This window comes from Anguilla rostrata, chromosome 3, assembly GCF_018555375.3.
Source record: "Anguilla rostrata isolate EN2019 chromosome 3, ASM1855537v3, whole genome shotgun sequence".
Lineage (NCBI taxonomy): Eukaryota > Metazoa > Chordata > Actinopteri > Anguilliformes > Anguillidae > Anguilla > Anguilla rostrata.
Genome location: NC_057935.1, coordinates 10,025,260 through 10,045,729, shown reverse-complemented (window position 1 = coordinate 10,045,729; position 20,470 = coordinate 10,025,260). Strand labels below are relative to the sequence as shown.

The 20,470-nt window shown below is 40.0% G+C and overlaps 3 protein-coding genes across 22 annotated transcripts in view; all 3 read left to right on the top strand.

The window, feature by feature from the left end:
- LOC135250064 (protocadherin gamma-C5-like) overlaps positions 1–20,470 on the top strand; it is a 232,254-nt gene that overhangs the window by 51,503 nt on the left and 160,281 nt on the right. Inside the window, exon 1 of one of the 20 annotated variants that reach the window (XM_064325938.1) lies at positions 13,043–15,760. The exons of 17 other annotated variants lie outside the window; for them this stretch is intronic. In XM_064325938.1, the coding sequence (XP_064182008.1) occupies positions 13,355–15,760 (2,406 nt within the window). In that variant the 5' untranslated portion in view covers positions 13,043–13,354. Of the gene's footprint in view, positions 1–13,042; positions 15,761–16,036; positions 19,375–20,470 lie in introns of those variants that run through there. 2 more of the 20 variants (XM_064325917.1, XM_064325951.1) reach the window with 2 other exon arrangements.
- On the top strand, positions 554–5,962 carry LOC135249675 (protocadherin gamma-A12-like). Its single transcript, XM_064325192.1, has 2 exons — positions 554–5,484; positions 5,930–5,962. The coding sequence occupies exons 1-2, from the start codon at positions 3,079–3,081 to the stop codon at positions 5,960–5,962; spliced, it is 2,439 nt and encodes an 812-aa protein (XP_064181262.1). The 5' UTR covers positions 554–3,078.
- Positions 6,456–9,470, top strand: LOC135250066 (protocadherin beta-16-like). Its single transcript, XM_064325957.1, has one exon. It carries the CDS (start codon positions 6,676–6,678, stop codon positions 9,229–9,231), a length of 2,556 nt encoding a protein of 851 aa, XP_064182027.1. The 5' UTR covers positions 6,456–6,675; the 3' UTR covers positions 9,232–9,470.

Genomic DNA, 20,470 nt, shown 5'->3' with positions numbered 1-20,470 from the left:
TAATCTCTCACTTAGGCCACCTGCTGTGGATGACTTCCTTGCCCATGATACGTGCATAAATGCAGCCATGTTGCTGTGCACATTTGCATTGCTGTAGGGTGAGCTAACGTTTTTTTGTGTTAGGGTGAACTAACACACACACACACTAAAAACACATACTGAATCTATGCTCTATTTTAGAACAGTTCATAGCTGGTGTGTAAATTTAATCTGATTTGAAAAATGAGCTTACCTTCTTGTTTCCTTTTTAAGGCAGTAGATGTGTTTCAAAATGTTATTGTCTGTGTGCCTGTCTAGAAATTCTGCTTTACAAAAATCTGCAGATATATGAGCATTTCATTGGGAGGTTTTTGCTTATTTTCTTTGTGTTTGGGCAGTAAAAAGCATGATAACTGGCAATACCAGCAACAACACTGTGACCTAAACTTAGGAACTGGCTATCTTTGGAATCTGAGAAGGTTGAGAACTGACAGAGGGGATATGTGTTTTTCTTACCATTTCTGTGTGCTGATAGAGAATTGGTTTGACAGGTACTTTGTCAGTCAGTGTGACATCATGCCTCAGTGTTCTTTCAGTAATTTCACTCTGAAATTCAATAATTTATGTTACTAAGCCCATCATTTAAAAGCTTATTTTGTTTATTTGTTATGAGTAGACCTGGGCAAAGTACCTATTTGACCGCATTGAACCATTTAGATGGCAGTAAAATTCCTGCAGTTTACTGACATTTGAAAGTATCAGTATGATTTACAAAATCTATATATGATTTATGTGATTTTGATTATTTGTTTTGGTTAGTAACATGTTTTGCTGAAAAATGTCAAGCATTTACAGGAATACTTTATTTTGATTGACATCTGTTGACTGATGTAACAAAAGGTTAATGCAGTTTTGTAGATACTATTTTTGACTGTTTACGAGAATGTTTGAATCCTTCTACAGACAATTGAGAGCATTTTTCCTGGAGTAGATGCACAGTCTGAATAAGTCACCTCCTTCTGGGAGACTCTTGGCATTCCATTTGCTCTATGGTGATGTGTCAAATGCAACTCGACATGCATTTGTTCTGAATGTCATGCATGTTCTGGATGAGAAAAGGAACAAACTACTTGTAGCTGGATGCTGTTGTACATTTAAAGCATATGCATGTTAGTGTTATACTCCCCAATTTCTATCAGCAGTTTCACCTCTCCAGTCAGTGATGAGCCTCCCAAACTTGTACAAGGGGCACCGCAACTGAAGTCACTCTGGAGCATAAAGGCCAATGTACTTAAACTCCATAAAGGGCTCTTCACTCAATATCTAAAACAGACATACTACTGGGATATACTGAGGTATACTACTCAACCCGTTAAACCCAAGAAGTAATTTTGATTAACTGTAAAATCTACAAATTTTGTTCTTACAGTCATGGAAATAGATGCTGGTGTTCCTCTTTCATGAGGAAAACAGTAGGGATGGATTGGATGTATTCATGACAGCCCTCTTATATTCTACAGTGCTTTAATCCTGGAAAACAAACCCATAAGAAAAGTTTTATTTTAGGTCAGAGCCCAAAGCTGCAGCAAATTTGAAGCCCAGAATTTTGCAGCCATTAGTAAAGGATTCAAGGAGGGGAGGTTGCTTCTAGAACAGGAGGCTATTTTATGTCATACTGCTTTGACAGAGAACAGTTTATCTCCAAATGCATCATAGGATGGAGCTACTCATCCCTCTCCAATCAGTGCACTCTGTTTTCATCTGTATCCAGAACAATATTCCTGCCATAGTTCTATGCCTGGTTGCAGGCCACACGGTTGTGGCTGAAGATGGTAGTTCTTGATAATGAACATTGTGATTGTTCATCAGGGTCTGGGCTGAATGGCTGGCTTTCTTCTCAGATTATGCTAGCCTCACACCCAGGTTATGTGTGGTTGGCATTTATGATAAACACCAAGGCTGCACCTATCCGAATATACCTTAGTGATTGTTGTCAAAGACCACAGTCCAATTAGCAGTTGCTAGAGGAAATACAGTCAATTGCTGTGAAGTCTTTGATTGCTCACAGGTCAAAAATGGTGAGCAGGTTTTTTAAAACTGTGTTTGCTGATTAGCCAGGCTGTAGCATCATCTCACTTGTTATCACTGTAGTCATATATCTGAAATTCTGTGCGAGAAACTAGTAGATCCTTGTATTGCTGCTACATCTGGAATATGACAGGGCTTCCCAGCGTCTACTGTCCCAAGTGGTACTGATTTGGCATTTTCTTAAAATAAATACATAAATAAATAAACAAACAGTGTATTTTTGGGAAAAAAAAGCATGGGTCTGTAAACTGTTTTAGATACTTGCGCGTGAGCATAATTAATATTATTAGAGAGAAGGATAGTTTTCTTTGATTGTTATTCAAGAGTATTATCCACTGACAGTGATAAACCAGCCTGTCTTTCAAATGTTGAGGTTTACTATTATTTTGAATTCTGGCATTTGGTTGAGTTATAAAGCATCACAAGCAAGTCTGCTTAATTCGGATAGAACAGTTAATTTGCTTTATATTCTTCCATTTATATGTTTACACATTATCTACTTATACCATAAGGAGAAAAACATCTCTGAACAAAATGTATGCTGTAATTGCCAATTTAACAATGACGGTTTCTCTGGTTGACAGTGAACTCGTTTGTGGACAGAAATATTTGTAGCATTGATATTAGTACTATTTTGTCCACAGTCTTGCTATTATCAATGTTTTTTGCAATCACTAGACTTCGAGATTCAATTTAAAAACAAATATATAATAAGCTAATAGTTGCTTCCTTTATAAGCAGTATTTTGAAAACACGTTTTACTCTTTTAAAATGCTGTATGATTGCATGCTGTAGTTTATTAAAATAACTCAGAGTGTCGCTATTCACCAGCTAGGGCACTTTGGGCGCACCTCTCCACCCCCTAATGTAGTATTCAAAGAGGTAGAAAGAGAAATCCTTGCGACATCACTCATTCGCAATAACGTTTGGATTGTGTGCGCAAGGTCCTTCGGATCCTTAGTATATGATTTTCAGAAACAAACACTGGATTACAGAACAAAACCCGTAAACATGGAATACAAAGCCCCTCTCGTTTCCCTGCTTAAATGCTGTTGTGCTCTCGCCCTGCTTGTAATGCCGCTAACGACCGGAGATATCAGCTTTTCTATTCCGGAGGAGATGAAACGCGGATCAGTCATTGGAAATATAGCGAAGGACATCGGCGTGGATGTTAAAAGTCTGGCTGTCCGACAAGCTCGTATCGACACTGAAAGGAGCCGCCGACGTTATTGCGACATTGATCTGAATTCTGGCAATTTGATTGTGTTTGAAAGGATTGACCGAGAAGCTCTTTGTGGCCAGAAGGTTTCGTGTGCTCTGAAATTTGAGCTCGTATTGGAGAATCCTCTAGAATTGCACAGTATATCGCTTCATATTCAAGACATTAATGACAACCTGCCACAATTTGCAAACGACGTAATAAAATTGGAGATCAGAGAAGCGGCGGATAAAGGAGCTCGCTTTCCCTTGGATGAGGCCCACGACGCTGATATAGGGCAGAACGCGGTTCAAAGCTACACGTTACAAAGGAATGATAATTTTGTTTTGGACGTACAAACTAGCACCGACGGAAGGAAATACGGCGAATTAGTGTTAGAAAAAGAGCTAGACCGTGAAGAACAACAGGAAATTACATTATTACTTACTGCGGCTGACGGTGGGACCCCGCAGAGATCTGGTACTGTAGTTATACACGTCACAGTGCTTGATGCGAACGATAACAGACCTGTGTTTAGCCAGGCAGTTTATAAAGTCAGCCTGCCTGAAAATTCTGCTTTAGGTGCTGTAGTGGTAACAGTCAGCGCCACTGACGCAGACGAGGGAGCCAATGGTGATGTGACATATGAATTTGGTCGTGTTCCGAATGAAGTGAAAAAAATGTTTTCCCTGGATCGTAAAACAGGACAGGTTACACTTAATGGTGATCTCGATTTCGAAGAGAATTTGAATTACGAAATGAGAATTCAGGCCAAAGATGGGTCAGGTTTAGCGTCGTATTCAACAGTCATTTTAGAAATAACTGATGTGAATGACAACGCCCCTGAGGTAATTTTGAAATCTCTGAAGAATCCCATCCCAGAAAGCGCAGTAACTGGCACAGAGGTGGGCATCATTAATGTTCAGGATAAAGATTCAGGGGATAATCGACAGGTCCGCTGTTCCATTCAACAAAATGTTCCTTTCAAGTTAGTCCCCTCAATCAAAAATTATTACTCACTGGTAACTACAAGTGAACTAGACCGCGAACTAGTGTCTGATTACAACATAACAATTACAGCTACAGACGAGGGCTCTCCACCACTGTCTTCTTCAAAAACTGTGCAGTTATCTGTGTCAGATGTGAATGACAATCCACCTACTTTTGATGAGCAGTCGTACAGCGCCTATGTGACTGAAAATAACAAACCTGGCACTTCTGTCATTGTTGTGAGGGCGAGAGACCCAGACTGGAGACAGAACGGCACGATTTTTTATTCTCTGTTGTCGAGTGAGGTCAGTGGTGTTCCTGTGTCTTCGTTTTTATCGATTAACGGAGACACCGGTGTGATCCATGCAGTGAGATCATTTGATTATGAGCAGTCCAGAAGCTTCAAAGTGCAGGTGGTTGCCAGAGACAACGGGTCTCCTCCACTCAGCAGTAACGTGACTGTGAGTGTGTTCATAACTGATGAGAATGATAACTCTCCACAGATACTATATCCTGCGCCTCTGGGAAACTCTATCATGACCGAGATGGTCCCCAAAGCTGCTCATGCAGGCTCCCTCGTTTCCAAGGTGATCGCTGTCGATGCAGACTCTGGACAAAATTCCTGGTTGTCCTATCAGATCCTGAAATCGACTGATCTGACACTTTTTACAATTGGTCTTCACAGCGGAGAGATCAGGACGCAGCGAGACATTTCTCTATCTGATGATATGAAGCAAAACATTGTTGTATCAGTGAAAGATAACGGACAGCCCTCTCTCTCGACAACCTGCACAGTATACCTCCTGATTTCGGATAACTTGGCAGATGTTCCAGAGCTTAAAGATATGTCGTATGACGAGAACAGTTCCAAATTAACTTCATATTTGATCATAGCGCTCGTCTCTGTGTCCACTTTCTTCCTGACGTTCATTATTCTTATAATTTCCGTGAAGTTTTGCCGTAGAAGAAACCCCAGACTGTTATTTGACGGCGCTGTGGCCATTCCCAGCGCATATTTCCCTCCCAATTACTCAGACGTTGACGGAACAGGAACACTTCGCAGTTCTTACAATTATGATGCCTACTTAACTGCTGGCTCGCGCACTAGCGACTTCAAGTTCGTCGGTTCTTCAAATGACGCCATACTGCCTACTGATCTAACTCTGAAGAGGAGTCAAAATGAAACTCTGAACGGAGAATCAACCCTCCACAGGACAAGAGTTAACGAGGTACCTGTGTTGCTTTTATGTTGTACATTTTATGTTGAACTCATTTAGCCATTTTAAATAACTTAGACTCATTAAAATATTAACTGTTTACACCGAATATGTAGGCTTATTGCAATATAATATCAATGGTTCTGAGTGGTTTCTTTAACAAATTATTATTTGAACTATTCACAGCTTCATGCAAGATAATTTATGATTTCACATCTGCCTAATTTTATCAAATTGAGCCACCTGTATCATGGCATCAATGCAGGCATTGGCCTGCGATGCGGTTTTTTTTTTTCGTGGTGAAATTTCATGGTTACAGTTCGAGTGTAGCAGCCTTTGCGCACGGAGGCTGGAGAGCTCAATGTACCAGGAAGATTGCCGCAGTACAGATAACAGACGCTCACGCAGCCGATTTTGGCGTCTGATTTACATGTATCGCCCTTCCTTTACCTGTCAGTTAGAGGAAGAGATTAAACTTGTCTCCCTTTGAGACAAGTCAAGTATTTTTGTCGTTGTAACGTCGGCTACTCTACTTTACATTCTGAACCACACAGCTGAATCAGCAAGTGATTTCAGCAAACTGTTTAAAAATATAATGTATCTTCATGCTTTTGAAATGTGGCACAATATTATGGCTGTATTCCAAGAAAATACCTAATTACATTTGCCGTGTCCATACCTTTTAGGCTTTATTGGACAATAATGTTAAAAATTAGGATGATTTAAAACATATATTTATTAGAGTATGCTACAGATTATGCCTGGTAAGAAACAAATTCCGTCGCTATTGCAATGTTGTCATACAAACACAAGCTGCTGCCAATTAGGCTACAATGTCTGCGTGAAAATGCTGCGTTGGATCTCTCTTGTAATACATCTTAAATACTAGGTTGTCGAAAAGTATTGCGTCTTCAAATACGTTGTATGCATATAATACGATAAATTCGTTCGGTTAAACAAATAAGCAAAAGTGAAATATGTTTAAGGCCGCAGAGAATATTTATTTAAATATGTCAGTTTTCTAAAATAACTCACGGTGTCGCTGTTCACCATCAAGGGGAAACTAGACAAGCACCTCCTACTTAATTTTTTATTATTCAGATCAAATCACTCCGCTCCCACATCAAATCTATATTCGCACACCATACGGACTGCTTTGGCTGTCTAACCGAAATCATATTTCTCCAAGTTGATTAGTTTGAAATGGGAACGTTCTTACGGATCGACCTTAACATGGACCGTAGAGGCTTCTCTGTTACCGGAGCGAGTTGCTGTTGGTTTTTCTTTCTTTTAACCATGCCAGCTTCGTTTGGAGATGTGAGCTATTCTGTTCCGGAGGAGCTAAAACGCGGCTCCGTCATTGGGAATATTGCAAATGATCTTGGGGTGGATTTTAAAAGTCTGTCGCTTCGCAAGGCTCGCTTACAGACTGAAGGAAGCAGCAAGCGCTATTGTGACATCAATCTGAATTCTGGCGATTTGATTGTGGCCGAGAGGATCGATAGAGAACAGCTTTGCGGCCAAAAGGCTGTGTGTAGTCTAAAATACGAGCTGGTGCTTGAAAATCCGTTGGATTTACACCGTGTTGTTGTGCAAATTGAGGATATAAATGACAACTCGCCTAAGTTCGCGAAGGATATGATCAGACTGGAAATTCAAGAATCTGCCGATAAAGGCGCCCGCTTTCCAGTGAATGAGGCACACGATGCGGATATAGGGCAGAACGCAGTTCAAAGCTACACACTTCAAAGGAATGATCATTTTGTTCTGGCCGTTCAGACGAATATAGACGGAGGAAAATACGCTGAATTAGTTTTAGAAAAAGAATTGGATCGCGAGGAACAGCAGGAGGTTTCATTGTTACTTACAGCTGCCGACGGAGGGACGCCTCAGAGATCTGGGACCGTAGTTATTCACATCACTGTGCTGGATGCTAACGATAACATCCCCGTGTTTAACCAAGCCATTTATAAAGTCAGTCTTCCTGAAAATTCTCATTTAGGTGCCGTTGTGGTCACAGTCAGCGCCAGTGATGCAGACGAGGGAGCCAATGGAGAGGTGACATATGAATTCAGTCGCATTTCCGATGAGGCGAAAGATTTATTTAGTCTTGATCACAAAACTGGGGAAATTCGAGTAACGGGACCCATTGATTTCGAAGAAGAGTCTAGTTATGAGCTGCGCATTGAAGGTAAAGACGGAGCTGGATTAGCTTCGCATACCAAAGTAATAGTCGATATCACTGATGTGAACGACAATGCACCAGTGATATTTGTGACGTCATTGTCTAACTCAGTGCCTGAGAGCGCGCCACCTGGCACAGAGGTAGGCATCATTAATGTTCAGGACATCGATTCAGAAGATAATAGTCAAGTTCGGTGCTTCATTCAAGGACATGTACCTTTCAAATTGATGCCTTCTATCAAAAATTTTTATTCAGTTGTAACAACTGGTGTCCTGGACCGGGAACTCCAGTCAGAATACAATATTTCACTGGCTGCGTCAGACGAAGGCTCCCCACCCTTATCTTCCTTTAAAACACTGTATGTGTCCATCTCAGATGTGAATGACAATCCACCTACATTTGATGAGCGGTCGTACAGCGCCTATGTGACTGAAAATAACAAACCTGGCACCTCTGTCATTTCTGTGAGGGCGAGAGACCCAGACTGGAGACAGAACGGCACGATTTTATATTCTCTGTTGTCCAGTGAAGTCAGTGGTGTGCCCGTGTCTTCATTTTTATCGATTAACGGAGACTCCGGTGTGATCCATGCAGTGAGATCATTTGATTATGAGCAGTGCAGGAGTTTCAAAGTTCAGGTTGTTGCCAGAGACAACGGTTCCCCTCCACTAAGCAGCAATGTGACTGTGAGTGTGTTCATAACAGATGAGAATGATAACTCTCCACTGATACTATATCCTGCGCCTCTCGGGAACTCCATCATGACTGAGATGGTCCCTAAAGCTGCTCATGCAGGCTCTCTGGTTTCCAAGGTGATCGCTGTGGATGCAGACTCTGGACAGAACGCATGGCTGTCCTATCAGATCCTGAAATCCACTGATCCTGGACTTTTCACCATTGGTCTCCACAGCGGGGAGATCAGGGTGCAGCGGGACATTGCTGAATCGGATACTATGAAACAAAACCTTGTCATATCAGTGAAAGATAATGGACAGCCATCTCTCTCGACAACCTGCGCTGTGTATTTACTAATTTCAGATAATTTGGCAGAACTTCCGGAGCTGAAAGATATGTCACATGAGGAGAACAGTTCTAAATTAACTTTCTATTTGATCATTGCTCTGGTCGCAGTTTCCACCTTCTTCCTGACGTTTATTGTCCTCATTGTGGTCGTAAAGTTTTACCGCAGAAGAAAGCCCAGGCTGTTGTTTGACAGCGCAGTAGCCATTCCCAGCGCATATTTCCCTCCCAACTACGCGGAGGTGGAGGGAGCAGGAACACTTCGCAGTTCCTACAATTATGACACTTACTTAACGACTGGGTCACGCACGAGCGACTTCAAGTTTGTTCGCTCGTTTAATGACGGCACACTCCCTGCTGATCAAACGCTGAAGAGGAGCCCCCATGAAACTAGTGAACAGGGCGCAATGACAGAGGATGGGTCAGAATTCTCCACTCTGGTAAATAAAAATATATATTGTTCTAAATGTCGTAATCCAAAATTGTTTCATTTACAAGTTTGTTTAAACAGTTTTTCTCCAGATTTAACCAGTTTGAATTTGCACATGCAGTAGGTAGGGTGTAAGACAATTGATTTTTACGAAACTTCGTGTGTGTTAGTTGGATATTCAGGAACGTAAGGAAGTTTAATCATGGATGGAACGAAAGCACAACACAATCAGCAGTTTACACTCACATATTTTCTAATCCGCCCAGAAATTGAGACACTGGGAGGATAGCCATGATGTAAAATATCTTCTGATTATACATGCTATTAATTCTGATCACTCTCCCCAGAATAATGAGTAAAATACTTGACTTTACCATTTGATTTTACAGGATTTAGAAATAGTTTCTGTTAATTATTTTAAAGTCTTTTAAAAATGTTGCATTCCTATTACACTGTGACTGAGAATTTGATGAATATTTATTAGTTTGCCCTCCACTGGGGACTTCTCTCTTCAATTTCAGCACCATGCTGGTGGACAGCAGCAAAACACATTGTGTTGCCTTAACCTTCCTCCTTCTGAATTTTAGGCTCTTACTTTAAGCCATTTAATATCTCACTTAGGCCACCTGCTGTGGATGACTTCCCTACCCATGATATGTGCAAAAAAACAGCCATGTTGCTGTGCACATTTGCACTGCTGTAGGGTGAGCTAACATGTTTTTTGTGTTATTGTGAACTAACACACACACTAAAAAACACATACTGAATCTATGCTCTTTTTCAGAACAGTTTATGGCTAGTGCGTAAATTAAATCTGAATTGACAAACGAGTTTACCTTCTTGTTTCCTTTTTAAGGCTGCAGGCATGTTTCTAAATGTTTTTGTCTGTGTGCTTGTCTAGAAATTCTGCTTTATATAAATCTGCAGATATATGAGCATTCCATTGGGAGGTTTTTGCTTATTTTCTTTTTTTTTATTTTAAAAAAAATGATACTAAAAAGGGAGTATAGCAAAAAAAATGTTTTAAATTTTGGAAAAATGTATCTTGGGGGGTGAGAAGGTTGAAACTTACAGAGGGGGGGATTTTTTTCCTTTTCCATTTCTGTTTTTCTGGTAAAAATTTGGGTTTTTTCAGGTAATTTTTCAATCAGTGTGGATATTTTAAAAACATGAGTGAACTGCCTCTGTGTTTTTTTTTTTTTTTTTAAATCTAAAAATTTGTCATTTTGTTACAAAACCCCCCTTTTTAAAAATTTTTTTTGTGTATGTGTAATGCGTGGGGCCGGGAAAAAAATACCTATTTGACAGCATTGCCCCCCTTTTGTTTTCCCCAAAAATTTCCCCCTTAGTTTACTTATATTTTAATGTGTCTGTATGATGGACAAAATCTGTATGTGATTTTTTTTATTTTTTGATTCTTTGTTTTGGGGTTTTTTTAAAATGTTTTGCGGAAAAAAATTTAAAAATTTTGGGGGGGGTTTTTTTTATTTTTTTTTTACATCTGTTCACTAATTAACCAAAGGTTTTAAAAAGGGTTTTTTTAGACAATTTTTTGGGTGCTTATGGGGAAAAATTTTAAACCCCCCCACAAACAATTGAGAGCATTTTTTCCCGGGGGGGATACACATTCTGAAAAAAATAACTTCCTTCCCCCAGGCTCTTTAAAAAAAAAAAAAAAAAAAAAAAAAAAAAAAAAAAGGCAAAAAAAAAAAAAAAATTTGGGGGGGGGGGAAAAAAAAAAAAGGGGAAAAAAGGAAAAAAAAAAAAAAAAAAAGCCCAAAAAAAAAAAAAAGGGAAAAAATTTGGGTGGAAAAAAAAAAAAAGAAAAAAAAAAAAATAAAAAAAAAAAGGGAAAAAACTGGGAAAAAAAAAAAAAAAAAAAAAAAAAAAAAAAAAAAAAATTTTTTTTAAAAAAAAAAAAAAAAAAAAAAAAAAAAAAAGGGAAAAAAAAAAAAAAAAAGAAGGGAAAAAAGTTTAAAAAAAAAAAAAAACCCAAAAAAAAAAAAAAAAAAAAAAAAATGGGGTGGGCCCCAAAAAAAAAAGGGAAAGGGAAAAAGGGAAAAAAAAAAAAACAAAAAAAAAAAAATTAAAAAAAAAAAGAAAAAAAAGGAAAAAAAAAAAAAAAGGAAGGGGGGAAAAAAAAAGGGGGAAAAAAAAAAAAAAAAAAAAGGGCCAAAAAAAATTTGGGAAAAAAAAAAAAAAGGAAAAAAAGGGAAAAAAAAAAAAAAAAAAAAAAAACCAAAAAAAAAGAAGGGGGAAAAAAAAAGGGAAAAAAAAAAAAAAAAATTAAAAGAAAGGGAAAAAAAAGAAGGGAAAAAAAAAGAAAAAAGGGAAAAAAAAAAAAAAAAAAAGGGGAAAAAAAAAAAAAAAAGGGAAAAAAAAAATTTTATTTTATTTCAAAAGAAAACCCCCCCTTTTTTCTAAATTAGTGCTGGAAAGGAAAAAAAAACCTTTCATAGGTTTTTTAAAAATTTAAATTTTTTATTTTGAAGTTTGTTCTGCAAGGCCCCCATAAAAAAAGGAAAACCCAAAAATTTTGAGCAAATTTTTAAAATTCCCCAAAAAGGGGGGTTTTTTCTTTTTAAAAAAAGGAACTATTTTTATTTACACTTCCCTTTTTAAAAAAAAAGAAATTTTTTTTATCTTTTTAGGAATTTTTTTAAACATGGAAAAAGGGGTGGGGGATCTTTTTGAGAAAAAAAAAAGGGGATTTTGGATTTAAACCCTTTTTCTGCTTTTCCAAAAAAACCCCTGAAATTTTTTTAATTCCCAAACCAAAAATTTCCCTTTTCCAATAAAAATTCGGAAAGGGGGTTTTTCCCCGGGGAAACAAACGCTTTGGCCGAGAGGTTTTTTTCTCCGATAATGGGGGGATAGTTTTTTTGTCATATGGGTTGGGCTTTAAAATTTTTCCCCCCCAATTTTTTTCTCCGGGGCCCCCCAAGTTTTCCCCAACCCGGTTAAAGGTTTTGGGCTGGTTTTATGAAAAGGAAAAACCCAAGGCTGGCCCCCCTTTTTTCCCCCCAAAAATAAAATTTTCCCTTAGTGATTGTTTTCAAGGACCACAGTCCAATTAGCAGTTGACAGTAAACAGCCCCAAATTTTTTTTGAACCCTTTTTTTTTATGAAGTCTTTTCTTCCCCCAAGGTCAACAATGGTGAGCAGGTTTTTTTAAAAAAAGTTTGCTGATTAAAACCGGGGTGTGACCCCCCCCACTTGTTTTTTGCTTAAGGGGTTTTTTATCTGAAATTCTGTAGGGGAAAACCCCCAATCCTTTTTCTGTTTTTAGGCATCTGGGGGAAAAAGACAGAGCTTTTCCCCCCGTCTACCGTCCCCCAAAAAGGGGGTTTTTAATTGGGGAAAATTTTTTTTAACATAAATATAATAAATAAATAAACAAACAATACATTTTTGAAAATAGCATGGGTCTGTTAAATATTTTAGATACCTGCGTGTGAGCATAATTAATATTATCAGTGAGTTGGATAGCTTTTCTTTGATGGTTATTCAAGAGTATTATCCATTGGCAATGATAAACCAGCTTGTCTTTCAAATGTTATGCTGTGCAGCTGTTGAGGTTTACTATTATTTTGAATTTTGTTATTTGTTTGAGTTATAAAGCATCACAAGCAGGTCTGCTTTTAAATTTTTGGGGGGGGAAAAGTTTTTAAATTTTTTTTTTTTATTATTCCTTTATAAAGTTTATTCATTATCTGTTTAACCATAAGGAGAAAAACATCTCTGGAAAAAATTTTCGCTGTAATTTTTTAAAATTTTAAAAAGCCTTTTAATGATTGGAAAAAAGGGGAAACCCCCTTTTTGGACAAAAATATTTGTAGGATTGATATTTTTTAAATTTGTCCACCCTTCCCCTTTTTTTTATTAATATTTTTTGCAATCACTAGACTTCAAGATTAATTTAAACACAGAAATATAATAAGCTAATAGTTGCTTACTTTCTAAGCACTATTTTGAAAACATGTTTTACTCTTTCAAAATGCTGTATAATTGCATGGTGTAGTTTATTAAAATAACTCAGAGTGTCGCTATTCACCAGCTTGGGCACTTAGGGCGCACCTCTCCACCCACTAATGTAGTATTCAAAGAGGTAGAAAGAGAAATCCTAGCGACATCACTCATTCACAATAACGTTTGGATTGCGTGCGCAAGATCGTTCGGATCCTTCGTATACGTTCTTCAAAATCAAACACTGGATTACAGAACAAAACCGTCGCTTTGGCGTAGACATGGAATACAAAGCCCCTCTCGTTTCCCTGCTTAAGTGCTGTTCTGCTCTCGCCCTGCTTATAATACCGCCAACGACCGGAGATATTAGCTTCTCTATTCCTGAGGAGATGAAACGCGGATCAGTCATTGGAAATATAGCGAAGGACATCGGCGTGGATGTTAAAAATCTGGCTGTCCGACAAGCTCGTATCGACACTGAAAGGAGCCGCCGACGTTATTGCGACATTGATCTGAATTCTGGCAATTTGATTGTGTTTGAAAGGATTGACCGAGAAGCTCTTTGTGGCCAGAAGGTTTCGTGTGCTCTGAAATTTGAGCTCGTATTGGAGAATCCTCTAGAATTGCACAGTATATCGCTTCATATTCAAGACATTAATGACAACCTGCCACAATTTGCAAATGACCTTATAAAACTAGAAATCGGAGAGTCGGCTGTTAAAGGAGCTCGCTTTCCCTTAGATGAGGCCCACGACGCTGATATAGGGCAGAACGCGGTGCAAAGCTACACGTTACAAAGGAATGATCATTTTGTTTTGGACGTACAAACAAGCCCAGACGGAAGGAAATATGGCGAATTGGTCTTAGAAAAAGAGCTAGACCGTGAAGAACAACAGGAGATGACATTATTACTTACTGCGGCTGACGGTGGGTCCCCGCAGAGATCTGGTACTGTAGTTATACACGTCACTGTGCTGGATGCGAACGATAATAGACCTGTGTTTAGCCAGGCAGTTTATAAAGTCAGCCTGCCTGAAAATTCTGCTTTAGGTGCTGTAGTGGTAACAGTCAGCGCCACTGACGCTGACGAGGGAGCCAATGGTGATGTGACTTATGAATTCGGTCGTGTTCCGAATGAAGTTAAAAAAATGTTTTCCCTGGATCGTAAAACAGGACAGGTTACACTCAATGGTGATCTCGATTTCGAAGAGAATTTGAATTACGAAATGAGAATTCAGGCAAAAGATGGGTCAGGTTTAGCGTCGTATTCGACAGTCATTTTGGAAATCACTGATGTGAATGACAATGCCCCTGAGATAATTTTGAAATCTCTGAAGAATCCCATCCCAGAAAGCGCAATAACTGGCACAGAGGTGGGCATAATTAATGTTCAGGATAAAGATTCAGGGGAAAATCGACAGGTCCGCTGTTCCATTCAACAAAATGTTCCTTTCAAGTTAGTCCCCTCAATCAAAAATTATTACTCACTGGTAATTGCAAGCGAACTAGACCGCGAACTAGTGTCTGATTACAACATAACAATTACAGCTAGAGATGAGGGCTCTCCACCACTGTCTTCTTCAAAGACTGTGCAGTTATCTGTGTCAGATGTGAATGACAATCCACCTACATTTGATGAGCAGTCATATAGCGCCTATGTGACTGAAAATAACAAACCTGGTACCTCTGTAATTTCTGTGAGGGCAAAAGACCCGGACTGGAGACAGAACGGTACAGTTTTCTATTCCTTGTTGTCCGATGAGGTCAGTGGTGTTCCCGTGTCTTCGTTCTTATCGATTAACGGAGACACCGGTGTGATCCATGCAGTGAGATCGTTCGATTATGAGCAGTCCAGAAGCTTCAAAGTGCTGGTGGTTGCCAGAGACAACGGTTCCCCTCCACTCAGCAGCAACGTGACTGTGAGCGTGTTCATAGCAGATGAGAATGATAACTCTCCACAGATATTATATCCTGCGCCTCTGGGAAACTCATTCATGACCGAGATGGTCCCCAAAGCTGCTCATGCAGGCTCCCTCGTTTCCAAGGTGATTGCTGTCGATGCAGACTCTGGACAAAATTCCTGGCTGTCCTATCAGATCCTGAAATCGACTGATCTGACACTTTTTACAATTGGTCTTCACAGCGGAGAGATCAGGACGCAGCGAGACATTTCTGTATCTGATGATATGAAGCAAAACATTGTTGTATCAGTGAAAGATAACGGACAGCCCTCTCTCTCGACAACCTGCACAGTATACCTCCTGATTTCGGATAACTTGGCAGATGTTCCAGAGCTGAAAGATATGTCGTTTGAGGAGAACAGTTCCAGATTAACTTCATATTTGATTATAGCGCTCGTCTCTGTGTCCACCTTCTTTCTGACGTTCATCATTCTTATTATTTCCGTGAGGTTTTGCCGTAGAAGAAACCCCAGACTGTTATTTGACGGCGCTGTGGCCATTCCCAGCGCATATTTCCCTCCCAACTACTCAGACGTTGACGGGACAGGAACACTTCGCAGTTCGTACAATTATGACGCCTACTTAACAGCAGGCTCGCGCACCAGCGACTTCAAGTTCGTCGGTTCTTCCAATGACGCCATATTACCTACTGGTCTAACTCTGAAGAGGAGTCAAAATGAAACTCTGAACGGAGAATCAACCCTCCACAGGACAGGAGTTAACGAGGTACCTGTGTAGCTTTTATGTTGTACATTTTATGTTGAACTCATTTAGCCATTTTAAATAACTTAGACTCATTAAAATATTAACTGTTTACACCGAATATGTAGGCTTATTGCAATATAATATCAATGGTTCTGAGTGGTTTCTTTAACAAATTATTATTTGAACTATTCACAGCTTCATGCAAGATAATTTATGATTTCACGTCTGCCTAATTTTATCAAATTGAGCCACCTGTATCATGGCATCAATGCAGGCATTGGCCTGCGATGCGGTTTTTTTTTTTCGTGGTGAAATTTCATGGATGCAGTTCGAGTGTAGCAGCCTTTGCGCACGGAGGCTGGAGAGCTCAGTGTACCAGGAAGATTGCCGCAGTACAAAAAATTCGACGTTCACGCAGCCGAGTTTGGCATCTGATTTCGATGAATCGCCCTTCCTTCACCTGTCAGTGAGAGGAAGATATTAAACTTTGTCTCCAGTTTAGACAAGTCGAGTATTTTTGTCGTTGTAACGTCGGCTACTCTACACCCTGAACCACACAGCTGGATCAACATGTGATTTCAGCAAACTGTTCAAAAATATAATACATCTTCATGCTTTTGTAATGTGGCACAATATTATGGCTGTATTCCAAGAAAATACCTAATTACATTTCATGTGTCCATGCCTTTTAGGTTTTATTGGACAACAATGTTAAAACTGAGGATGATTTAAAACATAGATTGATTAGAATATGCTACAGTTTAGGCCCTATAGGAAATTAATTCCGTCCTTATTGCAATGTTGTCATACAAACGCAGGCTGCTGCCAATTATGCTAAAATGTCTGTGTGAAAATTCTGCGTTGGATCGTTCTTTTAATACATATTAAATGCTAGGTTGTCGAAAAGTATCGCGTCTTCAAATACATTGTATGCATATGATACGACAAATTAGATCGGTTAAAACATACACAACAGTGCAATGTTTAAGGGCGTAGAAAATATTTATTTAAATATGCCAGTTTTCTAAAATAACTCACGATGTCGCTGTTCACCATCAAGGGAAAACTAGAGACGCACCTCCTTCATTTTATTATTCAGATGCAATCACTCCGCTCCCACATCACTCCAAACACACCATACGGGCTGCTTTGGCTATATAACCGAAGTCGTATTTCTCCACGTTGATGAGTTTGAAATGGCAACGTTCTTACGGGTCAGCTTTAACATGGACCATAGAGGCTTCTCTGTTACCGGAGCGAGTTACTGTTGGTTTATCTTTCTCTTAACCATGCGAGCTTCGCTTGGAGACGTGAGCTATTCTGTTCCGGAGGAGCTAAAACGCGGCTCCATCATTGGGAATATTGCAAATGATCTTGGGGTGGATTTTAAAAGTCTGTTGCTTCGCAAGGCTCGCTTACAGACTGAAGGAAGCAGCAAGCGCTATTGTGACATCAATCTGAATTCTGGCGATTTGATTGTGGCTGAGAGGATCGATAGAGAACAGCTTTGCGGCCAAAAGGCTGTGTGCAATTTAAAATACGAGCTGGTGCTTGAAAGTCCGTTGGATTTACATCGTGTTGTTGTGCAAATTGAGGATATAAATGACAACTCGCCTGAATTCTCGAAGGATATGATCCGACTGGAAATTCAAGAATCTGCAGATAAAGGCGCCCGCTTTCCAGTGAATGAGGCCCACGACGCGGATATAGGACAGAACGCAGTTCAAAGCTACACACTACAAAGGAATGATAATTTTGTTCTGGCCGTTCAGACGAATACAGATGGAGGAAAATACGCTGAATTAGTTTTAGAAAAAGAATTGGATCGCGAGGAACAGCAAGAGGTTGTATTATTACTTACAGCTGCCGACGGAGGGACGCCTCAGAGATCTGGGACTGTAGTTATTCACATCACTGTGCTGGATGCTAACGATAACATCCCCGTGTTTAACCAAGCCATTTATAAAGTCAGTCTTCCTGAAAATGCTCATTTAGGTGCTGTTGTGGTCACAGTCAGCGCCAGTGATGCAGACGAGGGAGCCAATGGCGAGGTGACATATGAATTCAGTCGCGTTTCCAATGAGGCGAAGAGTATTTTTAGCCTTGATCACAAAACTGGGGAAATTCGAGTAACGGGACCCATTGATTTCGAAGAAGAGTCCATATATGAACTGCGCATTGAAGGGAAAGACGGAGCTGGATTAGCTTCGCAGACCAAAGTAATTGTCGATATCACTGATGTGAACGACAATGCACCAGTGCTATTTGTGACGTCATTGTCTAACTCAGTGCCGGAGAGCGCGCCACCTGGCACAGAGGTAGGCATCATTAATGTTCAGGACATTGATTCAGACGATAATAGTCAAGTTCGGTGCTCCATTCAAGGACACGTACCTTTCAAATTGATGCCTTCTATCAAAAACTTTTATTCAGTTGTAACAACTGGTGTCCTGGATCGGGAAGTCCAGTCACAATACAATATTTCACTGACAGCTTCAGACGAAGGCTCCCCACCCTTGTCCTCCTTTAAAACACTGTACGTGTCCATCTCAGATGTGAATGACAATCCACCTACATTTGATGAGCAGTCGTACAGCGCCTATGTGTCTGAATACAACAAACCTGGCACCTCTGTCATTTCTGTGAGAGCGAGAGACCCAGACTGGAGACAGAACGGCACAATTTTATATTCTCTGTTGCCCAGTGAGGTCAGTGGTGTCCCTGTGTCTTCGTTTTTATCGATTAACGGAGACACCGGTGTCATCCATGCAGTGAGATCATTTGATTATGAGCAGTTCAGAAGCTTCAAAGTTCAGGTGGTTGCCAGAGACAACGGTTCCCCTCCACTCAGCAGCAATGTGACTGTGAGTGTGTTCATAACGGATGAGAATGATAACTCTCCACTGATACTATATCCTGCTCCTCTAGGGAACTCCATCATGACCGAGATGGTCCCTAAATCTGCTCATGCAGGCTCTCTGGTTTCCAAGGTGATCGCAGTGGATGCAGACTCTGGACAGAACGCGTGGCTGTCCTATCAGATCATAAAATCTACTGATCCTGGACTTTTCACTATAGGTCTTCACAGCGGAGAGATCAGGTTGCAGCGGGACATTGCTGAAGCTGATACTATGAAACAAAACCTTGTCGTATCAGTGAAAGATAATGGACAGCCGTCTCTCTCGACAACCTGCGCTGTGTATTTACTAATTTCAGATAATTTGGCAGAACTTCTGGAGCTGAAAGATATGTCACATGAGGACAGTTCTAAATTAACTTCCTATTTGATCATCGCTCTGGTCGCAGTTTCCACCTTCTTCCTGACATTTATTGTCCTCATTGTGGTCGTAAAGTTTTGCCGTAGAAGAAAGCCCAGGCTGTTGTTTGACAGCGCAGTAGCCATTCCCAGCGCATATTTCCCTCCCAACTACGCGGAGGTGGAGGGAGCAGGAACACTTCGCAGTTCCTACAATTATGACACTTACTTAACGACTGGGTCACGCACGAGCGACTTCAGGTTTGTTCGCTCGTTTAATGACGGCACGCTGCCTGCTGATCAAACGCTGAAGAGGAGCCCCCATGAAACTAGTGAACAGGGCGCAACGACAGAGGATGGGTCAGAATTCTCCACTCTGGTAAAAACGAATTTTGTTTCATATTTACAAATTTGTTTAAAATGTTTCTCAAAAGTTTAACCACATTCAACTTGAACAAATGGGAGGAATTCAAGCCATTTGCTTTTTACAAATGTCACGTGTTTTCATTGGAAATTCAAGATATCAGATCTTTTTCTGATGGCCTAATCTCATTGTTCCGGAAAGTGCGTACCATAAACACGACCATCTCTTTTTCTAAGTTTTTAATGGCAAATAATATTTAGCTTTCTTGTATCAGACAGCTAACTGTGAGTATGCTATGCCTTCAGGTTCTCACGTTTTTCCTCCTTCATGAGCATGTACTTTATTTTCGTAAAGTTCACATCGTTAGGATGTCATATCCACACCTCAGTGTATTCAAATCTCAAACCTGTGAACAATTGGGTTTGTAAAGGTCCATTGTCATTTTATCGATTTTCATCGAGGAAACGTTCACTGAGTTCTTCATATTTTGTTCTACATTGTCATTCAGCTGGATTGTTCTGCACCCACGGAAATGAAAGGCGAGTTAGGCCAATAGTGCAGGGCCTGTTCATCAGGGTGACGTCCCGCCACTTGCCGTTCTTGTGTTCGTTTACATTTTAAGTGTCTCAGCTTGCTATGCATAAGCAATTTTAAGTATGGCTGGAACGAAAACCAGGATGCAGGGCCTCGTTTGGGAAACCCTTTTTGCATGGGTAATAGTTGGAATGCTGCAACTTGTACTTTTTCCAAAGAGCTTGTGTTGTGCGCAGTACGGTTCTCCTTTTTAAAATGTCTGAATTTCCACAAACTCATGGCAATAGTCCATTGTTTTTCTAATGAAAAAAATATACTGGTGAACTGTGGCTTACCGGGAGATTGCGCTGGGAAGGTAGTTGTGCATGTAGTTGCCCTCCTGAGACTTAAGATGGCCTGTGCCATTGCTATATTATGGCATGAACCATCGTGTTTTATAGGATAAGGCAACAATAGGAATGGCTGGCTCAAATTGGTTCAACATGAGAATTATCTTGTATAGACCCTTTGGCAGGGAACATTAAACAATCAGCACTACTATACATCCATCCATTATCTATACCCGCTTATCCTGGGC